This window comes from Astatotilapia calliptera, chromosome 7 (genome assembly GCF_900246225.1).
Source record: "Astatotilapia calliptera chromosome 7, fAstCal1.2, whole genome shotgun sequence".
NCBI classification, from domain to species: domain Eukaryota; kingdom Metazoa; phylum Chordata; class Actinopteri; order Cichliformes; family Cichlidae; genus Astatotilapia; species Astatotilapia calliptera.
Window position 1 is genome coordinate 8,801,775 of NC_039308.1, and position 22,263 is coordinate 8,824,037.

General features: G+C 41.8%; 1 protein-coding gene across 2 annotated transcripts; it reads left to right on the forward strand.

Moving 5' to 3' along the window:
• The first annotated feature begins 414 nt into the window (after window positions 1-414).
• On the forward strand, window positions 415-21,970 carry LOC113025295 (serine/threonine-protein kinase Nek6-like). Of its 2 annotated transcripts, none has more exons than XM_026172886.1 (6): window positions 415-529; window positions 9,264-9,364; window positions 9,746-9,886; window positions 18,796-18,858; window positions 20,437-20,547; window positions 21,439-21,968. In XM_026172886.1, exons 1-6 carry the CDS (start codon window positions 484-486, stop codon window positions 21,661-21,663), a joined length of 687 nt encoding a protein of 228 aa, XP_026028671.1. In that variant the 5' UTR covers window positions 415-483; the 3' UTR covers window positions 21,664-21,968. The 2 variants fall into 2 exon arrangements, with proteins under 2 accessions (XP_026028671.1, XP_026028673.1); XM_026172888.1 differs by lacking the exon at window positions 415-529 and adding an exon at window positions 539-932 and having other exon boundaries at window positions 21,439-21,970.
• The last annotated feature ends 293 nt before the right edge of the window (window positions 21,971-22,263 follow it).

Sequence of the window (22,263 nt, forward strand, 5' to 3'; positions counted from 1 at the left end):
TCCGAACAGATTAAATTATGTTCTTCCTTGCTTTGTTGTTTTGTAGTTGTTTCCCCCCCTCCCCCCGAATGATTAACGTTTAATAGAAATTTCATCTCCGTTTCAACCTCATCTGTCACCACGTTTTTTTTCTTTCGTTTCAACATGTTAATTTATACAAATCTATTTTCAGACCAGACTCTTAAAAAAAGCCCCATCCCGTATGCAGGAGACTTAGAAGCAGGGCGCGGAGACTACTGACCCACTTTGCTCAAACACTTCTCACAATTTCGCGTCCACTTTAGCAACCAGAGACTGAAAACTTTGTCGTATCTTTCTGTTATTCAGTTATCAGCGAGCTCTATTGAACAAGCTGCTGGACAGCGAGCGGGGGGCGATTGAGAGAGACTCGGGGGCGGGAGAGAGAGACTCGGGGGGGGGGGTCTGACTCATATTGTTGGTGTGAGGAGTTGCACAACAACACGAACTAACAGAAGTTGTAAAATGTGGAAGGCCTTCACGCCGCAGGACATTACTGACTCCTCTCCAGGTAAGACACAGTCAGTAGTAAGGAGACGGTGGCAGCTCGCAGAATTGTGCAGCAGCTCGCTTCAGTAAGTTCGTGTGTGGCTGAATCATAACACGCGTCATGGAACAGGATACAGCCTCATTTTGGAGAGCTGCACAACCTTCGTAGCAGTTAACTAGTTAGCAGCAACGTTAGCGTGCTGCTTACCCGGACAGAAACGAGACCTTATAGATTCCTGGTCTATAGTTTAAACATAATATTATATATTTTTTTTCTATTTTAAACAATCGTGCTGCACCAGGCCCGGAAAAGAGCACGCAGCAGAACACTTGGACTGAAATTCACATCCATTTAATTTCCATGTTTCCATTGCCACTTTAAAGTAATTATCGGCGACCTGTCACTCAAGCTAAATGAAGTAATGGTGAGTGTTATTGGGGTAATTCTCGTCTCTGCAGGCTCTTCTTTCACAACAGGAAACCACTGCAAAACTCGCAACTTCTGCAGCTCCTGGTTTATCTTCCTGTGAATATAATTTTTGTACTTTTGACTTAGACCAATTTGGATTATACATTAAGTTAGTCGATTACAACGTGAGGTAATTGGGTAGAACAGAGATGCGGCATTGGGTGTATTATGTGATAGCATCTCTGGCATTAGTTTAAAAATACACACAAAAAACCCCCAAACAAAACACATCCATATAACAATGACAATATTTGTGTATCAAACATGAGTAACAAGCTGTACCCCCACCCCTCCTGTCTGGGTGTGTGGTTTCTGTGTAGAAGTGAACATTATATGTAGAAACAGTATAAGAAAACCATTGTACTTGTTTAAATTTCTTGAAGAGGTTTCAACTCTCATCCAAGAGCTTTTGCAGTTCTAAAACCAAATGTTGGAGAGTACCAGGTATTGGGGTTTGTCCTTTAAGATGTTTGTTGACCCACTCCTTATCATATGCTCATCACATGAGCCAAGGTGTGAAAAAAAGGTATGGGTCATTACAACTAGAAGTTTTAGGTGAAACCACTGTGAGATGTTGCCTCACTCTATCATGTGACCTGTTGAAATTACCCAATTAAGTTTTTGTTCTTTTACCAACAGTAGCCAAAAGCCATTGGGCAATAGTTTCATAGAGCACTCGACATCTTTGAATATGAAAGGAAAGGTTGAGTAGTAAGACTGTCTACACAGGAAGCGACTAATAGTCATGTGGCATCCAGAGATTGCCAATGACATTGAGCAACTTCAATCAACAACGATTTTCTGCTGGCATATGAGGGCGTGGGAGCTATGTCAGATTGTTGTTCTTTTGGCTGCTCCCGTTAGGGGTCCCCAGAGCAGATGCCACCATCTTACCTTAGCATGTCTCATCAACCCTCTGCATGCTCTTCTTCACTACATGAAGAGTTATGTTTATGTCAAAAGCTGCATGTGAGAAAAAAGATAATCAGAAACAATGCATTTTAATTTCACAGGTGCGGGTATTCCTTGACACTTTTGCAAAAAGTCAAAAACATATGTGCATACAACTTAGCAAAAATGCATTTGTGGGTTGAGTAGCATAGTTGTGCCCATGAAAATGCCAAACTCTACCAATGCCAAACAGCTTATTCTGCTATTCACTCTTTTTCTTAACTTCTGGTAATCAGATGTCCTGATTAGTGCATGATTAGCATGGACCTTGTTACAGCGATCAGTTGGTATCTGCTCTAAGCATGTCATATTTGCATTTGACAATGCATTTATTACTTTCTAGGCTGGACTATTATAATTAATTATTATCAGATTGTTTTGAAAATTCCTTAAAAAAACTTCAATTGATCCAAAACGTTTGCTTTTGGTTTGTTTTTATTGGACTCTTAAGTTGCGAGAGAAGGTACAAAATTGTTAAAATAACTCATCTAGTCATAATAACTTAGCACACACAGAGATGCAGTACCAGCTATTTTGAGTCACTTTTAGTGATCTGGTGGTCTGAAAATAGCTTTGGCTTGAATTATTGTAGTCACCACAGGACCCAAACCTGTTGCCGAAACCTGGCAACAGAGTCCTTTTGTAACTGGAGAAAGGTTAATGAAGAGTTAATGACTCCACATTGCAATTAAGTACAGTATCCAGGTGAATGAGTCATTAAAAAATTACCCTATTCAAGAGTTGTTATGATTTGGATAACTATCCATAGAAAGTAAATATGATTCTTGTAATAAACTATAAAAATGCTCTTATATGATGTTCAGTTGGGTAGTTAAACATACCCAACTGTGCAGTCTTGCCCTATGGATGTGACCTGTACACTGCTAAGTTGAACGTTACAGCTGTGACTCAGGGGTTGAGTCGGGTCATCCACCAATCAATCAATCCCTCACTCCTCCATTCAGCATGTTGAAGTGTCTTTGGGCAAATTGAACCCCAATGCTTTCATCATAATGATGTAGGAGTCTGCACGTGACAAGTACAGGGTGGGCCATTTATATGGATACACCGTAATAACATGGGAATGGTTGGTGATATTAAAGTCCTGTTTGTGGCACATTAGTATATGTGAGGGGGCAAACTCCTCAAGATGGGTGGTGACCATGGTGGCCATTTAGAAGTCGGCCATCTTGGATACAACTTTTGTTTTTTCAATAGGAAGAGGGCCATGTGACACATCAAACTTATTGGTAATGTCACAAGAAAAACAATGGTGTGCTCGGTTTCAACGTAACATTATTCTTTCATGAGTTATTTATAAGTTTCTGACCACATATAAAATGTGTTCAATGTGCTGCCCATTGTGTTGGATTGTCAATGCAGCCCTCTTCTCCCACGCTTCACACACTGATAGCAACACCGCAGGAGAAATGCCAGAACAGGCATCCAGTATCCGTAGTTTCAGGTGCTGCACATCTCGTATCTTCACACCATAGACAATTGCCTTCAGATGACCCCAAAGATAAAAGTCTAAGGGGGTCAGATCGGGAGACCTTGGGGGCCATTCAACTGGCCCACGATGACCAATCCACTTTCCAGGAAACTGTTCATCTAGGAATGCTCAGACCTGGCACCCGTAATGTGGTGGTGCACCATCTTGCTGGAAAAACTCAGGGAACGTGCCAGCTTCAGTGCATAAAGAGAGAACAATGTTCAAGAATCAGTGACAAAGTTGAAGTTGCACCAGGGCTGGATATTTCAACAAGACAACGACCCTTAACACTGTTCAAAATCAGGCAGAGGATCAAGTACAATGTTCTGGAATGGCCATCTCAGTTCCCAGACCTGAATATTATTGAAAAGCTATGGTGTGACTTAAAGCGGGCTGTCCATGCTGTGAAATCATCAAACCTGACTGAACTAATGTTTTGTAAAGACGAAAGGTCCAAAATACCTTCAACCAGAATCCAGACTCTCATTGGAAGCTATAGGAAGTGTTTGGAGGCATTATTTCTGCAAAAGGAGGATCTACTAAATATTGATATAATTTTTCTGTTGGGGTGCCCAAATGTATGCACCTACCTAATTTAGTTTAAGTAACTATTGCACACTTTCTGTAAATCCTAGAAGCTTCATTTCACTTCTCAAGTATCATTATGTTCATCTACTATATGATATATTTAAATGAAATTGCTGATCCAAACAACCAATGATTTATGAAGGAAAATTATCAAGGGTGCCCAGACTTTTGCATACCACTGTATATGAAAGAACACCTAGAGAAGGAAGTTCAAGAGCTACATGTCTTAAACTAACAGGTCATCTTGATTTTAACTAATTTTATTTTTATCTATATGTGCCAAATCACAGTTATATACAAACTGTAAGGAAAAGGAAAAAAAAACAGCGGCCGACAGCGCTATAAAGAACGGTAGACTTGTGCGTAATAAACAAGCGAATAATGCAGAAAACAGAGATTTTTAGATTGGAAGCTGTTCTTGAAGTACACAGAGAGAGAGTGAGAGCTGTGCATGAAGTGTGATTTTTATCGTGTTGGAAGCGAAACAGCAAAAGTAAGGAATTCATGACGATGTTTATGTGAAGCGTAGTTTGGATCTTCTTTTGCTGCTGGTTCAATCAATATTGTTTGGAGAGAGATAAAACCTGCAGCTTCAGAATCTAGCGCAAAAAGGACGTAAACACAAAGCGTGAACCTGCCGAAACATTAGAATCAGCGAGCTGTTGGCTTTCAGCCCCGACCATGTCCATGCCCGTGCCATCGGGTGAGAAAGGCGCCATCTCACTGATTCCGATCTGTCGGCGGGTCCGTGCTTTGTGTTTACATCTTTGTGCAGAATCTGTGTACCTGCTCTCATTTACTGTTTTAGCTGTTTGGTGGTTGTTGAAATTTTGTGAGGTTTAACCTGAGATTTTGGTGTTTCGGGCAAAATAAATTTATATTTAAAAATCGGTTCAGGATTTTAATGAATCGATATCACGTAGAGCTGGGCGATATGAGATTTTTTCATATCACGATATGTTTTTTTTCATTTCAGGCGATAACGATATCTATCACGATATGAGCCAAATAACTATATTTGTAAGATTTAAATGTGCCGTTGCTCACAAGTAAAATGTGAAATAATAAGCAGCTTGTTTTTATTTAAATATTTATTTCCCATAATAAGTTCAACAGGGTAGATGTACTTAAGGAACATGAGACTTTTTCAGATAAATAAAGGCAAATATTGCAAACTACACAAAAGGCAGCTGCTAAAGCGTTTAAGTTTCAAAATAGAACAAACGAAACAGACTACTAAATTGTCAATTCCACTTAGAAACAAAATATTAATTCTAAAAATAAATCTTAGTTTGTTTTACAGAAGAACAGACAAAATTGACTAACTTTTGTCAATATCAAATAAACTGAGAACTAAAAGGAAATTCTCAATCTCTCCTTGTTGTATAGCTGAGCTTTTCAAACAGTTTTAACAGTTACTTTAGTCTGACAAAAGCCGAATGACGAATTAGCGCTTCCAGTCAGAGTGAGAGGCTACGTCCACACGTACACGGGTATTTTTGAAAACGGAGATTTTCCGTTTTCGTTTTAAAAAATAATCCTATCCACACATAAAGGGAGAAATGAAGGAAAACGCTGCTATGAACATGCCAAAGCAGCAGGTGGCGCTAGATTCCTAACCGTGCAGAAATGTTGGCCAATCAGAAGTCTAGAAGCCTCGGTGGGAAAAAGTAAACAAAGCTGGGGCATAGAAGCAGAACCGAGTCGTATGTGTGGAGGGACAGTAACTGTTAGGGTTGCCAACTCCCTGAAAAATAAATAAGGGACACCTCGTGGCCAGGGCCGGGCGACCCAGTTGTCTTCACCCTTCCCACCCAGTGTGGTGAATTTTCTAGCTCTTTTTTTGTGTGTGAAATTATTTTTTTTAACCCTTTGACTTGAATTTGATTTAAGTAGATGTGTATTCTTTGTGATATGAACACATGTGAAACAAATGATCATTTAGCCATTTATTTTTAGCTCAAAATGACAACATTAACACAATAAAACAGGTCTTTCTTAAACAGAAGCCTGTCATGCTTAACTTTTGAGAATATAAGTAAATCTTTCTTTAAAAGAACTCTGTCCTGCTTAACTTAAAATAATAGAAAACAATAGAAAGAAAAACATTCTTGTAACAGTGCACATTTAGTGCATTTAGTACAATCGGCTTCAGTTGAAATATTATTTCAGCTTTTCTGATGGTAATCAGCTGCTCCTGTTTGTAAACCCGCTTGTTCCCATGATTACGCATCTTAACTCATCATCATTATTCATCTATGTATTACTTTTATGTATTAGTCATCTATTTGTTGTAATCATCTATCCTTGCAGTTGTTTATTACACAAAATAAATTATATTATCACACTTCTGGCCACATAGCGCTGATATTCATTGCACATGCCCATATTAACTTTTTCCAGCCAGGTGTTTTCCTTTTCCCATTCTTCCCTTTGTCTGAGGGGAACAAACATTGCTGCTCTAATGCTGGGCTTACACCATGCGGTTTTAGGCCCATTTTGAGACTATTTTTGAGTGATCGGACCGATTTTGGCCTTCATCGTGCATCGTGTAGTATACGTGGGGTAACGAGAAGTGATTAACACCTCACGACCAGCTCCCGATCATCAATCGCTCGTGAGGTTCTCACCACAGCCGCTCACACTGCTCGCGCGCAAACACGTAAACGTCGGTGAAAAAGACGTTGCAGCACGGCTGTGCAGCGTGTGATCTGGACACAAGCGATGGAGGCACAACTTGTAGAACTTTGGAAAGCTCATCCGAGCCTTTTCGATGTGGCATCACAAAATGATCACGACCACAACAACCGTGAAAACAGTTGGATTTACACTGCTGCTCAATCACAGCTGCCTGATGAGTGTTTTTCATTAGCAATTTAGCAAAGTTGATGGTGGTGGTGTGTCTGTGTGAGTGTAAGACAGAGAGAGAGAGTGACAGATTTTCTGTTATAACCTTCATGTTATGGAGGCACAGTGTGAGCACTCAGGTCGCATCAGAGCATCGGGCCGTATAGTGTGAGACCTGCATCGTGACCTACCAACTTCTAACCCCTGCGAGTCAATCGTGCAGTTTGAGCAGGAGCTGAATAACGTGACTGAAAAAATCGCACAGTGTTTGCCCAGCTTTAGGTTTACTGTCGTCCGAGACTTGCACCGCCGTGTCGGCGTTTGTTTCCCTGTTGGCCATGCTTCTTGTTGTGGTCATCTGTTGTCTTCCGGTATTTTCTCCGTAAGCGACCTTTCCTCGACCAATGAGATGAGCGGTAATCTGAATTGTCATACTCGAATTGTCATAAGTGTGCTGTCAGCTCATTGGTCACAAAGCAGGAGAGGGGCTGGGAATTATGTTTTCAAACAAAGCGTTAATTCCATTAAAAGTTATAGACTACTTTTGATTCTCACTGTATTACGGGACAAAGTGCGTCCCTTATTAGCTCAATACGGGACGTGTACTTTTGTTTCGAAATACGGGACGATTCCGTATTTTAAGGGACGGTTGGCAACCCTAGTAACTGTGTATATGTAAGCATTTAAACACTGCAGAGAGTAGAATTAACAGTAACAGTATTGTAGAAATTCATTTCACCGAAACAATAACGTGGCGCACAGTGTGACGCATGCACCAGTTTATTGTATTTCCAGACTTGCTTTCGGCACAATTTACAGTGCACGCTACTCTATTTTTTGTCAGACTTGAAATAGCCGAAATACCTTCACACTACGGAACTTCTATGGCTCTTCCGTTCGACAATCTCTCCGGCATTGGAACCATCATCTGTTTTCTCTTCGGTCACGCTCGGTTGATTTTTCTAGTCGGCACACTCATTTCCTCCATTATGCGCTGGCTCCATTACCCGCTGGCTGCTTCCCAAACAAACACACGTGCGGCTTGGCACTTGTGCTGTATGTAACAAGTCACGTGACGTGACGCTGTGGCTGTGATTGGTTCGGCTCTGCGCTACTTGATTTGGATTGGCTGACCTTTTTTTTTTTTTTTTTTTTTTTTTAAGAGGACAAGAGCGGCGAGGTCTATCGCGATAGCTTAATTTCTCTATCGAGTAAAAGTTATATCACGATACATATCGTTATCGTTCTATCGCCCAGCTCTAATATCACGTTATCCAAGCTAGAATCGATTTTAATCCCTAAGTCGATAATCAAAACCCACCCCTAATAAAGACCATCCTGTGACCATGTAGTAATACAATAATTCATATAAGTAAAGACCAAGAAATGCATGTACATTTTAGCTGCATAAACAGACATCTTATTTCATATGTATGTACATTCAATTCAGTTTCATACAACCAAATCACAACAACAGTTGCCTGACACTTTATATTAAGATAAAGACCCTACAATAATACAGAGAAAACCCAACAACCAGATGATCCCCTATGAAGAAGCACTTTGGTGAAATGGAGAAAGAAAAATCTTGTAGCTGGTAGAAACCTGTGGCAGAACCGGCCTCAAGGAGGTGCAGCCATCTGCCGTGACCGGTTCAGAGTGAGGGGAGAAGAAAAAAAACAAACACTGTGGAAAAGAGTCAGAGATTAATAGTGATTAAGATTAATAACAAAGATTAATGGTTAAATGCAGGGAGGGGTATAAACACATATTGAGTGAAGAAGAAACACTCAGTGCATCATGGGAATAGCCTAGACCTAATGCAGTGTAACTAAGGGAGGATTCAGGCTCTCCTGATCCAGCCATAACTATATGCTTTATTAAAAAGCAAAATTTTAAACCTAATCTTAAAAGTAGCAAGGGTGTCTGTGTCTTAAATCCAAGTAGAATCTGGTTCCACAGGGCCTGGGAGCTAAAGGCTCTGCCTCCGTTCTACTTTTAAATACCACAAGTAAGTCAGCAGTCTGACAGCGAAGTGCTCTAATGGGGTGATATGCTACTATGAGGTCATTAAGATAACATGGCCTGATTATTCAAGACCTTGTGGTGGGAGTATTTTAAATTTGGATTTAAATTCTGGATTTAACAGGAAGCTAAGCCAGAAGCAGATATAGGAGAAAAATGCTCTCTCTTTCTAGTCCCCGTCATAACTCTTGCTGCAGCATTTTGAATTAACTGAAGGGGAGGTAGTTCAACCTAGAAGTAATAAATGCATTAACTAGTTTTTCATGCTTACACTTTATCCCAGTTTCTGCGTATTATGACTGGAGTTTTTTGGTTTTTTTTTTAATGTTTTAAGCAGATGTACCATGATTTTAAATAAGTCATTTCAACTATTCTTTGTTGCAGAGGTGGGTAGGTGTGATGCAAACATGGAGGTGCAGAACAACAACCAGCCCACCTTAGACAAACACAATAATCTCTACAAGATACCAAGCCAGGAAAATCAGGTAGGTAGTAGTAGTAGTATTGACCCAAAAAATAGTATTGGCCTTTTTTCTTTTTCTTTTTTTTTTTTTTGCCAAAAGAAGAGCATTACATGTTCCAAAATGTATAGTGTCTATATGACATTGTAAGTTAAAGCACTGTACAAGATAATTTTAGACATTGTGACTAACAGAGTGTAATGTTCTTCTTCTATTAGCATGTGGTAGTTGATGATAACTACCATCAACATATTCAAAATGTTCTGTCTGTATTAGCCTTAGACTTTGAAACAACACATAGTATTGAGAGATATGTTAAAATCACTAAGCTGAAAGAAAAAAATGACATCTATTGAGTTATAATATACTGCTTTGTTTTACTGCTGATGGTGTTTTCTTGTTCAGAAAAATGTTCCAAGCTATAATTACTGCTGCACAATGGCAAACTTCCACATTGAGAAGAAGATCGGTCGGGGTCAGTTCAGTGAGGTCTATAAAGCAACATATCTGCTTGATGGACAGCTGGTGGCACTCAAGAAGGTCCAGGTACAGCTCTTTGTACTTAGTCGCAATACATGTGGTGTTAGATCTCACTGCAGTGCAATGTCATTTCCTGTTTATGTTTATTATAGTGGAAATTGGTGTTTTGCAAGTTAATGTGTTTAACTTGATTACTTAAAGTATTTTATTTTACAAAGTAAACTGTACACGCCTTATCAAATACATTCTTCTGCTTAATCATCTGCAACTTGTAGGCATAATGTTAATTTATTTTAGTCTTTGCTAGCTTAGCTTTAACCACTGTTTAAACACTGGTAGCATAGTTGTTTACATGAATGTGTCAAATATTAAGTGAATTTCAGCCTCCTTTAGTGCTAATAATACTAGTAAAACCAAGATGCATGAAGCTGAATTTAGTTCTGCTGTGTTACCAGTATAATACCAGTATTCCTCAGGAGTAGAAGTATGTTGGGCTTAGCTTTAAACCTGCAGGGTGAGGATTGAGTGAGGCGACTAGTGGCAGCTATCACATTTGCACCGAACACAAACTAAAAAAAGTAAAATTCAGACAAAACAAGGAACACATTGCTTGAATTACATTAACACTGTATTTCATCTTCCACTGACTGATGTTTATTTCCCTCAGGAGCCTAAGATACCTGAGCTCTTGATCTTCCTTCTGTTTAATAAACCAATTAGAGTATAGTTATAGTAATCCATATGAGATCTTTCATGAGATCTTTCTGTCTGCTCCCACGCTACCCAAATGTTCTCCATTATAGTGTTTATTCAAACTCAAAACTCCCTAGACCTGTATAGAGTTAAGTATTTTAATATTTCACTGCACAGAAAGACTTCATCTTCTGTGTTCTCATTCTGAAACATGAGTTTTGTGGAAAACAAACCATCTTTACTTGTTAATAACAATGGTAAATGAGGAAAGCTGTGCCTTTGGCATTCACCCACTCATAACTGTTTATTAATTGACACATTATTCTACCGTGAGAAAGAGGTAGACATGCACATCTACGGAAGATCTCAGAAATAATTATAATTTAATAAAGATAGTCTGACAAAGAAGATGGAGATGGTTTTATGATCTATTAATAAAGTCAAACTAAGATTTGATCATGTAATCAGTTATAATGACTAATGCATGTAATCTTGTTACTGTGGATATATGCTAATCGAAACAGCAGCAACTCAGTGGTGCTGAAAGGTATATACAGGTCTTATACTGACATGCGCTCCCATCCAGACATCATCTTAAGGGAAGGTCTTGCATATTTCAGCAAGATAATGCTAAACCGCATACTACATCTATTTAAACAGCATGACTTTGTAGAGAAGATGTTAACTCATTCACTGCCAGCCATTTCCAAATCAGGTAACTCCCCACTGCCAGGGTTTTTTGAGCATTTTTACTCATTTTTGAAGAGCCACAGAAAACTGTGTGTTATGATCATATAAATGCTGAACCTACCAAAATGAAGAACAGACTCTCTTCTTTCATCCAAAAAAAAAAAGCTTGTTTCTACCATTTTCCATTCTTTAGTAATCAGCTGTAGAAGAGAGGTGGGTTCCACCAAAAATGCCTGTTTTGACCAAAAAAAGGGAGAAAACGAGCTTTTTGTGAAAAATACATTTCAAGCAGAAAAGTGCCTTTGACACTAATATTTCTTGCTTTGTAAATAAATTGTTTTGATAAAACATAACCTTTCTCAGTGTTATTTCTGTTTTATAGAAGTGAAAAACTATTTTACCGGTATATGTTAGAGGTGTCACAAATATATGAAAAAATAAACTTCACTGACAAGCTGCCCGAGGTTGTATTCTAGCCCCTCCCATTGAAAAACGTAATTGACGTCTATAGACGTCAATGGCAGTGAATGAGTTAAGTGCTGAACTGATGTGCCTGCAGTCCAGACCTTTTACCAGTTGAAAGCATTTGACTTATTAGGAAACAAAACAAATGTGACAAAGAATACTTGGGACCTTTAAGCAGCTAGAATCCCGTACTAGACAAGAATGGCACAACATTCCTCTCCATCAACTGGTCTCTTCAGTTCCTACATTTTTATTCACTGTTGTTAAAAAATGCGGGATGGTACACAGTGGTAAACATGACCTTGCCCCAACTTTTTTTTTTTAGACCTGTTGCTGCCATCAAATTAAAAAATTAGACAATCTTTTTTGTAAAATTGTTCATTTTATCACTTTAAACATTTGGTATTGTTTTATGTGTTCTGTTGTGAATAAAACGTGGGTTTATGACATTTACGAATTGTTACGTTCTGTGAGGCTGTGGGAGTGTGTGGGTGGGGTGTTTGCCCACTCTCCCCGCCTCCACCCCTCTTGCCGCTCCTACCCCTCTCTGTCTCTCTCACTCTCCTCTCTCCCCAGGACACAGCTGCTGCTGATTAGCCTCGTTTGCCACCTGACTCCAGTCAGCAATCATCCTCTGAGGCTATTTAAACTGGGGATGAGCTGTGAGCAGGGTGGCTTTTTCCTCAGTGGCTCTACGCGGTTCTGTGCTAGATTTTGGACAGACAGCCTCTTTCTGACCAGTGAGCAGACGGGCTTGTGGGCCCTGAGAGTGTCTCCCCGTGGTGGGGAGTAGGGTAGGAAGTGTGGGAAGTGCCTCCTTTTTTATTGTGTTTGTTTGGTAGTCTTCCTGCCTTTCATGGCTGCGAGCGTTTTCTTTGTTTCTTTGGCGTTGTTGGTAAGACGGCGTTGCCGGCCCTTTAAGTTAATGTTAATGTCGTTTGTAATCCACCTGTACCATTTCGTAATAAAGTTCTATTAATACAGAACAACTCTGTCTGTTTTCCTTTTCATTCTGATTCCGGACTCATTTGTTACTGGTCCCCTCACTCACATGCCTAGACCCCTTCGGGGGGAACGTAACAATGTGGGGGCTCGTCCAGGATATGAATGGAAGGAAAATTGAGTTTTTGTGAGTTGTTTGCCGGTGGCCTGGTTAGTTGTATTGTATCGGCTGCGCTCCCTCTCCAGTTAGCAAAAGGGGAGTGTCTAGCTGAGCGTAAGCTCCTCCTTCAGGCACTCATTTTTTATTTTTCCTTTATTATTTTCGGAGTAATCCCGGGTGGGGATTAGTTCCCTGTCGGGGGTAGGCTTGTCGGTGCTTTGTGCACTTGATGCTTAGCCTTTAAAGTTGCCTCGAGCCTGGTACACTCCAGAAGCTAACTAGGCTAAGATTTTAGTAGGCAGGTCTGGGGAAAGGGTCGGCGGTACTTTTATTTATTGGTTAACCTCGGCCACACTTTTCCCGCCTGTTTTCTCATTTGTGTATTGGAGGTGGTGCTTCTTTGTTGTTATTGTTAGCCTCAGGTAGTTTTTTGTTTTTAGAGTTGATGGCTACCTTTGATATTGCCGTGTTTAAGAAAAACCCCTCGCTTGTCCAACTGGACGCCTGTAGGAAGAGGGATTTGCATGAGGTGGCATCAGGTTATAGCATTTCTGTTTCCACAGCTCTGCGTAAGGCTGAGCTGAAAGCTGCTCTTGTGTCTGGCTTGGTGGAGAAAGGGATAGTGGCCTTGCCAGTATCTGCCAGTCCACTTGAGCATGGGGCAGCGTCTCAGCCTGTTCCGCAGGCGTCAGCTCAAGCTGTAGGTCCATTGGTGTCGACACCTGTTGATCAGGGGCTGCCTGAGGACAAACCCATGACATTGCCTCGCTTCGAACCCCTCTCCATTGAATCAAGTGAAGGCTCGAAGCAGGATGCTAAGCTCCGTGTACGCCTGGCTCGTCTCCAGTTAGAAAAGGAGGACCGTGAGAGGGAGTTCCAGCTAAAGAAAGAGCTGGAGCTTAGGCGTTTAGACGCAGAGCTTTCTAGAGCCAGAGAGGTCGAATTGAGGAAGGTGGAGGTGGAGGCAGAGACAGCTGTGAGGTTGCGACAGCTGGAACTCCGGCAGGTTTCCCTTCCTCCGACCGCCTCCATTCGTCAGGCAGACACCCCGTTTGACGTAGGGAAAAACAGTCGTCTGGTTCCGATGTTCCGTGACACTGAGGTCGACAGCTACTTCGAGTCGTTTGAACGAATAGCCACGGCCTTGCACTGGCCACGGGATTCATGGGCCATTTTGCTCCAATGTAAGCTGGCGGGTAAGGCTCAAGAAGTTTGTTCCTCGTTGTCAGCTGAGGACAGCTTGGACTATGACAAGCTGAAAAGGGCTATCCTGCTGGCCTATGAGCTGGTCCCAGAAGCCTATAGGCAGCGTTTCCGGGGGTTGAGAAGAGGTCAGGGTCAGTCCTATCTTGATTTCGCCAGGGAAAAAGGTGTTCTTTTCGATCGGTGGTGTGCGGCCTGCAAAGCCACTGACCTGGCTTCGATCCGGGAACTAATGCTCATAGAGGAATTTAAGAACTGCATTGCTGAGCGCATCGCGGTATATATTAATGAACAGAAGGTTTCCTCGCTACAGCAGGCTGCGACGCTGGCTGATGAGTTCGCGCTCGTCCATAAAACCAGTGTCAGTAGGTATGACCGGCGCGATGCCCCAGTGAAGGCTAGCGAGGTGCCAGTTGACCGTGTGACCGAGGATAAGTGTTGAAGTGACCATTTCTGCGTGATACTGGTGGCTCACAGTCCCTCATACTAGCTAGTGTGCTTGAATTTAATGAGAAGTCTGACTGTGACTCTAGCATCATTGTAAGAGGTGTTGGGATGAGTTTTGTGCCTGCTCCCCTCCATCGTATCTGGGTACAGAGTGAGCTGGTGAGTGGTTTCTTCTCAGTGGGTGTGCGGCCTTCTCTCCCGATTAATGGGGTGGATTTTATAATGGGAAATGATATCGCAGGTGGGAAAGTTTACCCTACCCCTGAGGTGACCAACAATCCTGTTATAGAGCCTGTGTTAGATGCCCTCAGCCTGCAGCACCCGGATGTGTTCCCGGTGAGCGTTCTGACTCGTTCACGTGCCCAGCAACAAGGTGGGGGGGTTGATTTGTCAGAATCAGTGATCGGCTCTATTCTAGAGAAGGATGTGATGCCCTGCACCGATGAGGGAGATAATGGAGCCTTAGAGTTAGCTCACAGTGTGGTTGAGCCAGCTCCTGTGTCTGGAGCTCCTTTTCTGCTCACCCGGGAAGCACTTGTGAAGGCTCAGAAAGAAGACCCTTTATTAGTTCAGTGTTTTACCGCAGCAGCTCAGGATAAGGGAGGTGAGGGGAGCAAGAGGCAGACATTTTTCGTTTGGGAAGGTTTATTGATGCGCAAGTGGACCCCAAGGCCTGGAGAAGACTGGAGCGTAGTGCGGCAGTTGGTGGTTCCGACCAGTCTGCGGTGGCATGTGCTGCAGTTAGCACATGATCACGCATGGTCAGGTCATTTGGGTGTCACTAAAACATATGACCGTATACTGCAGCATTTCTTTTGGCCGGCAATGAAAGCAGATGTAGTGCAGTTTTGTAACACCTGTCACACTTGCCAGCTTGTGGGTAAACCGAACCAGGCGGTGCCCCCCACCCCCCTACGTCCTATCCCTGCTGTCGGTGAACCTTTTGAGCATATCCTGGTAGACTGTGTTGGCCCCTTACCAAAGACGCGGGCAGGGAATCAGTTCTTGTTAACCATAATGTGTGTGTCCACTCGATACCCAGAGGCGATTCCTCTGCGGAAAATCACGACAGCAAGCATTACCAAAGCACTAGTCAAATTCTTTACCACCTTTGGCCTCCCGAAAACCGTGCAGACAGATCAGGGTACCAATTTCATGTCCAGGGATTTTAATCGGACTCTACGGTCCTTTGGAGTTTCTCATTCTGAGTCTAGTGCTTATCACCAGAGTCACAAGGTGCACTGGAGCGGTGGCATCAAACTCTCAAGGCGATGTTGAGTAAGTATTGCCACGACACCGGAAAAAGCTGGATGAAGGGGTCCCTTTTGTATTGTTCGCTATACGTGATGCGAAGCAGGAGTCTTTGGGGTTCAGCCCAGCTACCCTGGTGTTTGGACATGACATGCGGGGTCCGCTAAAGGTGCTGAAGGAGAGTTTTCTCAGTGGTTGTGTGCCTAAAACTACTGTGGTGGAGTTTGTAAAAACATGCAAGGACAGGTGGCAACAGGCTACTTTGTTAGCAAAAGAGGCTCTCTGTGTATCCCAGGCAAACATGAAAAAACGATGTGATCAAAAAGCAGTGGAAAGACAGTTCCAGCCTGGGGACAAAGTTCTTGTGTTGTTGCCCGTGCCCAGTTCTGCCCTCATGGCTCGTTTCTCAGGCCCCTATGTGATAGTGAAAAAAGTGTCTGACACCAACTATATTCTCAACACCCCAGAACGCAGAAGGAAGACTCGCCTATGCCATGTCAACATGTTGAAACCATACCATACCAGAGACACCAGCATGACAGAATCATCAGACACTGCTGGGACGGCTGTCCCCGGTTCAGTCCCTGTTGCCCTGCTAAGTGTTGAAGTTAAGGGTGATGATGATCTGGGTACCCTTTCTGAGGGACAGCAATGTGGGCGGTTGTCAAATTCTGTTTTTTTTAGCTAAGGCCGAGGCCAACCTATCTCACCTTCCTCCGTCCCAGTGTAAAGAGGTACTTGACTTGCTGCACTCCTACCTGTCTCTTTTTAGTGACGTACCCTCGCGTACCCACGTTTGTGAGCATGACATTGACGTTGGAGACGCAGTCCCAATCAAGCAGCATGCATATCGTTGCCCCTTCGCCAAACGTGAGGTCATGAAAGAAGAAGTTGAGTACTTAGTAGAAAACGGCTTGGCACAACCTAGTTGTAGCCCCTGGAGCTCCCCATGTCTACTAACACCTAAGTCTGATGGCACACCCCGTTTCTGCACAGATTATCGGAAGGTAAACGCTGTAACGGTCTCTGACTCTTTTCTGCTTCCTCGTATGGAAGACTGCATTGACAGCATCGGCCCTGCCAAATTCATCACCAAACTCGATCTCCTTAAAGGCTACTGGCAGGTGCCTCTCACTCCCAGAGCTTCAGAGATTTCTGCATTTGTCACCCCTGACCACTTCATGCAATACACAGTAATGGCCTTGGCATGAAAAATGCCCCAGCTACTTTTCAACGACTGATGCAGTTGGTGTTGGGAGATGTGCCCCAGTGCAATGTGTATCTAGATGACGTGGTGCTATACACAGACACATGGGCAGATCATATGTCCCTTCTGAGGACAGTGTTTCAGCGGCTAGCCGAGGCCTCGTTGACCCTCAATCTCGCTAAGTGTGAGTTTGGTAAGGCAACCGTCACTTACCTAGGTAAGCAGGTGGGGTTTGGGCAGGTCCGCCCAGTGGAGGCGAAGGTTGCTGCAATCCTGGACTACCCGAGTCCAGCCACCAGACGGGAACTAAGGCGGTTCCTAGGGATGACCGGATATTACCGGTGTTTCTGTAAGAACTTTTCTGTGGTCGTGACCCCGCTAACCAAACTGTGTAGCCCAAAGGTGCCTTTTGAATGGTCAGTTGAATGCCAGCATGCCTTTGAGTCGGCAAAATCTCTTCTGTGCAGCACCCCTGTATTGGCAGCTCCAAACTTCTCTCGCCCCTTTAAGCTAGAGGTCGACAGACCACAAACCCCCTCGTTTTTCTGAACCGGATGTACAATCACAACCAGCGACTGATGCGCTGGGCACTCCTGGCCCAGGATTACAATCTGATGATCATACACAAGAAAGGTACTGACAATATAGTGGCTGATGCACTCTCACGCAGCTCGCAATAGGGTGTTGTTGTTATTGTTGTTGTTGTTGTTGTTTTGGTAGGGCTTCAATGTAAGGGGGGGGGGGGGGGGAGGGAATGTTACGTTCTGTGAGGCTGTGGGAGTGTAAGGGGGGGGGGGGGGGGAATGTTACGTTCTGTGAGGCTGTGGGAGTGTGTGGGTGGGGTGTTTGCCCACTCTCCCCGCCTCCACCCCTCTTGCCGCTCCTACCCCTCTCTGTCTCTCTCACTCTCCTCTTTCCCCAGGACACAGCTGCTGCTGATTAGCCTCGTTTGCCACCTGACTCCAGTCAGCAATCATCCTCTGAGGCTATTTAAACTGGGGATGAGCTGTGAGCAGGGTGGCTTTTTCCTCAGTGGCTCTACGCGGTTCTGTGCTAGATTTTGGACAGTGAGCAGACGGGCTTGTGGGCCCTGAGAGTGTCTCCCCGTGGTGGGGAGTAGGGTAGGAAGTGTGGGAAGTGCCTCCTTTTTTATTGTGTTTGTTTGGTAGTCTTCCTGCCTTTCGTGGCTGCGAGCGTTTTCTTTGTTTCTTTGGCGTTGTTGGTAAGACGGCGTTGCCGGCCCTTTAAGTTAATGTTAATGTCGTTTGTAATCCACCTGTACCATTTCGTAATAAAGTTCTATTAATACAGAACAACTCTGTCTGTTTTCCTTTTCATTCTGATTCCGGACTCATTTGTTACTGGTCCCCTCACTCACATGCCTAGACCCCTTCGGGGGGAACGTAACACGAATCATTTCATTATGTTTTATTTACATTTACATATCTTTTCCAAATTTTGGGGAATTGGGACTGTATTTCCTGACGTGGTTATTTCTTAAAACATTTAATTTTACAATAATGGACTACACAGCACTAGGGGTGAGTTTCAGTACACTAGATATCTATCTGAAAGAACTATAACTAAATGTAAGACAGTGATTCCTCCATTGTTGTTTTCTTAAGCGTCATGAGCCAACACAATGTGGAAGAGCTATCAGAACTTTACTCAAACAGAAGCTGATTATCGTGTCAATAGTGTCACAGTCTCAATATAATACAGCCTTAATAATTACTGATGGTTTATTTGGATTGTTTCTCTTCTATTGACTGCTTTTAGCGGACTTGAGTAATTAATTTTTCCAAATCGTCTTTTCTTCCCTCACCACTAAACTGCTTGTTGAAGATTTGCAGGAGGTCTCTTTCAGTTAAAATGAAGTTCTTTCTTTCCACATTTGCTCACAATATATCTTTGCAGATCTTCGAGATGATGGATGCTAAGGCTCGTCAGGACTGCATCAAAGAGATTGATTTACTGAAGGTAAAGTCTGTCAAAGCAAATTATACTCTGGTTGATAATAAGTGAATGAGTGCGAAATTGGGTGGCGGTTACTCAGGAGAAAGACCTCGGGCCTCGGACCGGTACCGGTCCGTGAGTTGTTTGGTACCGTTTTGAGGCTCAGGTGTGAAATGTATAGTTTTCAGGGTTTTCATCGGTTTTCAGCGTTATTTTGTTATCGTTTTTATCGTTTACTCTGTTTTCCTGGGTCTTTTCACGTGTGTTATGATTTTCTTTTTTTCGGTACCGGCACTAGTTTTATTTTGTTGTATTTATCCGCGACACCTTAAAGGCCGGTCCATGAAAATATTGTCGGGCATAAACCGGTCCATGGCACAAAAAAGGTTGGGGACCGCTGTGTTAGATAGAAAGTACTTAAGGATACTGTGTTACTAAACCGTGATTTTGTTTGTGAGAGTGTCTAATGACAATGACATACGAACGTGCGACGTCCATGGTAGCAACACACGTTTAGATCAACAATGGATAATATGGAGTGTGGGAGAGAGTACGACCATGCAGCGTTTAAAGCTTGGAAGTACTGACATTACTTTGAGTTTGATTCCATAAAAGGTGACAAAAACATTAGTGTCCAATGTACACTCTGCGTAGGAAGAAAACTTCTTTCTACAGCGAAAAAAATTAAATTTCAAATCTGAACAAGCACCTAGCATGCTGCCACGGGAATGTGAAATTCAGAGAAACCCCCTGATCCCCCCCACTGACATGACCGCAAACCTCCACCGGCCCCACTCCTGCTAAACAGGTGAAAATAGATTTAAGAGCGACAGGACTCAGTGTCGCTGAATCTTTGATTTAATTTATTTTTTGCTGTGTTTTACTTGCATCTATTTGAAAGAGTGAGTGTAAACATAAAAAAAAGATTTAATTTTATATGCTGGAATAAGCGGAAAATAGGTTTAAATGTTAAACAAATTTCTTCCAGTCAGAGAATGTTGCATATAATTAAATTTTTGCTTGATGCAATGTGCATAGAGTTAAAGGATTAACAAGTTTTAAAAAGAGACTTTTTCATTTGATTCAATTTTATATGAATGATTATGCAGAAAAAATACAATTGGTCTGAAAGGTCTATTGCTTTATTATATATTCATGTTATGTATCATGTTTTTAAAAAGTAACCAAGTAGTAAAGTAACTAATTACTTTTGAAAATAAGTAATCAGTAAATAGCGACTAATTACTTTTTTCAAGTAACTTGACCAACACTGGTGGTCACCCTGCCAGACAGGTAGATGGCATGGACCCAAGTTTGTGAATGCTATAACTTGAGAGTGAGGCAATGTAAGAGTTTCAAGTTCACCATAGGTGTATCTACTAAAAATCTCAGATGTGTTTAAAACTCAGTGACAATGACCTTGGCGAAGGTCACTGAGTTTTCAGGAAATCGTGTGAGGCAGCACAGGATTTTGAAATTAATGGCATTTGATGCCGCCAGTATTTTATTTGTTTGAAACATTTGCATGGACGGCTCTGCTATACACCTTGCTTGTGACAGCTCCGTTGACGCTACCATTTTTCTTTTGTTTGTCCACTGCAGCAGCTGAATCACCCCAATGTAATCAAGTACCTTGATTCTTTTATTGAAGAAAATGAGCTCAACATTGTTCTGGAGCTTGCGGATGCTGGAGATCTGTCCCAGATGATAAAGGTCAGAAAACCCTATGACTCGTTCAAATCTCAGTCAAAGATCAGAGGAAATGTTTTCTTGTGAATTCAACAACTCGAGAACGATGCAACATAGGATTTTGAAATTGATGTCATAGGTGTGTTTACTAATAGGCTGAGGGATAGTGCTAGGAGTTGCCAATATTTTTCCACTTCCTTGATTAACTTTTTGTATATAAATGGCCCTGAGTATTCCTGTGATCATTTGAATTTATGCTTGCATTTTGGATACAGTTATTACTTAGTATGTAATTTATCAAATCACATATAAAAATCGATTGTTAATTAATAAGCTCATATATAATAAAAGTCTAAAGAAGTGATTTCAATATTTAAGTGCACATTAATTTCAAATATATAATGGTAAAGACATGAGCTCATTGTTTGTGAAGGTGTTAATAAAGATTTAATGAATATTTGTGTGGCCTCATTTAAAGTGAGGACTATTTTTGCCTTGTAAAGTATTTATAAATAAAGTCTCAGCTATCTTCATTTTACGTCCCCACATGAAAGCTAGGCAAACAGGGTGGAGGACAGTAACAATTTGATCCGGATTGGAATGAAAAGGACACCAGGCAGAGGTGTTTAACACAAAATAAGGCTTTATTATAACCAATAACCATATAAACAGTATCAACAGAAAGAGGCAGCAACACTGCTTTGACAATAAATCAGACAGACCAATCCAAGGAAAAGGAGGCCGCTTCACCTATGTTTGTGTGTGTGTAAAAGCTAGACAAAACACTTAAAGTGCTAGGAATAAAGAGCTGAAAGTGTGTTTATATGATTGAGGGATAGTTAGAGCAATAATATTGTGTCATTGTTCTAACATGTAGAATTAGATTAGTTACACTTCTTCCTTCTTTCTGTTCAGTACTTCAAGAAGAAGAGACGACTTATCCCAGAGAGAACAATTTGGAAATATTTTGTGCAACTCTGCAGCGCTCTGGAGCACATGCATTCACGCAGAGTAATGCACCGTGGTAAACAACTCCACTTTGCATTTTTACCATGCACACCTCATCTCCATTGCCATCATTATGCTGATGTAGTTAATCTGCTCAAACACCTCAGTTGTTGTGCATTCATATCTTCCTAACCTTCTTTCTTTTGTCAGTCAAAATTAAAATACAAGGAACTGATATGTACAGGTGTATCCAGCAATTGGGAATAATAACATGTTACATGGTGTTAAAATAAAAAGAATCTCTTTCCAAAGGAAAAAACAATTTGCAAAATGTTGGATCCTGTTGTTATTTGCACGCCCAAAACTATTTTGGTATGGAGTTTGTATTTTAATACTGTGGTACTTGCCAGGTTGGAAAAGATTTAGGCCAAAAAGCAGAATCTGATTGTCAGAGAAGTTGTGATTTTTATATTGATAATGATGCTTTCCATTAAAATTAAAAAAGAAAATCACAGTAAGGTGTCAGTTTCACTGAAAATCAGATTATGCTTTTTGGCCTAATACAATATATATATACACACATATATATATACATATATATGTATGTGTGTGTGTGTGTATGTGTAAATCTCATCTCAAAAACTCATAATGGCTCATGGCATAATATATGTATATATATTACACCATGTGAGTTAAGAAGCAGTAGTACTGTAGGATTTACTGAGCTAAATTGTGAAGAAAAACAACTCAAGTGGTTCTTTAAATTTTGATCTCTTGTGCTTGCAGCGGCTG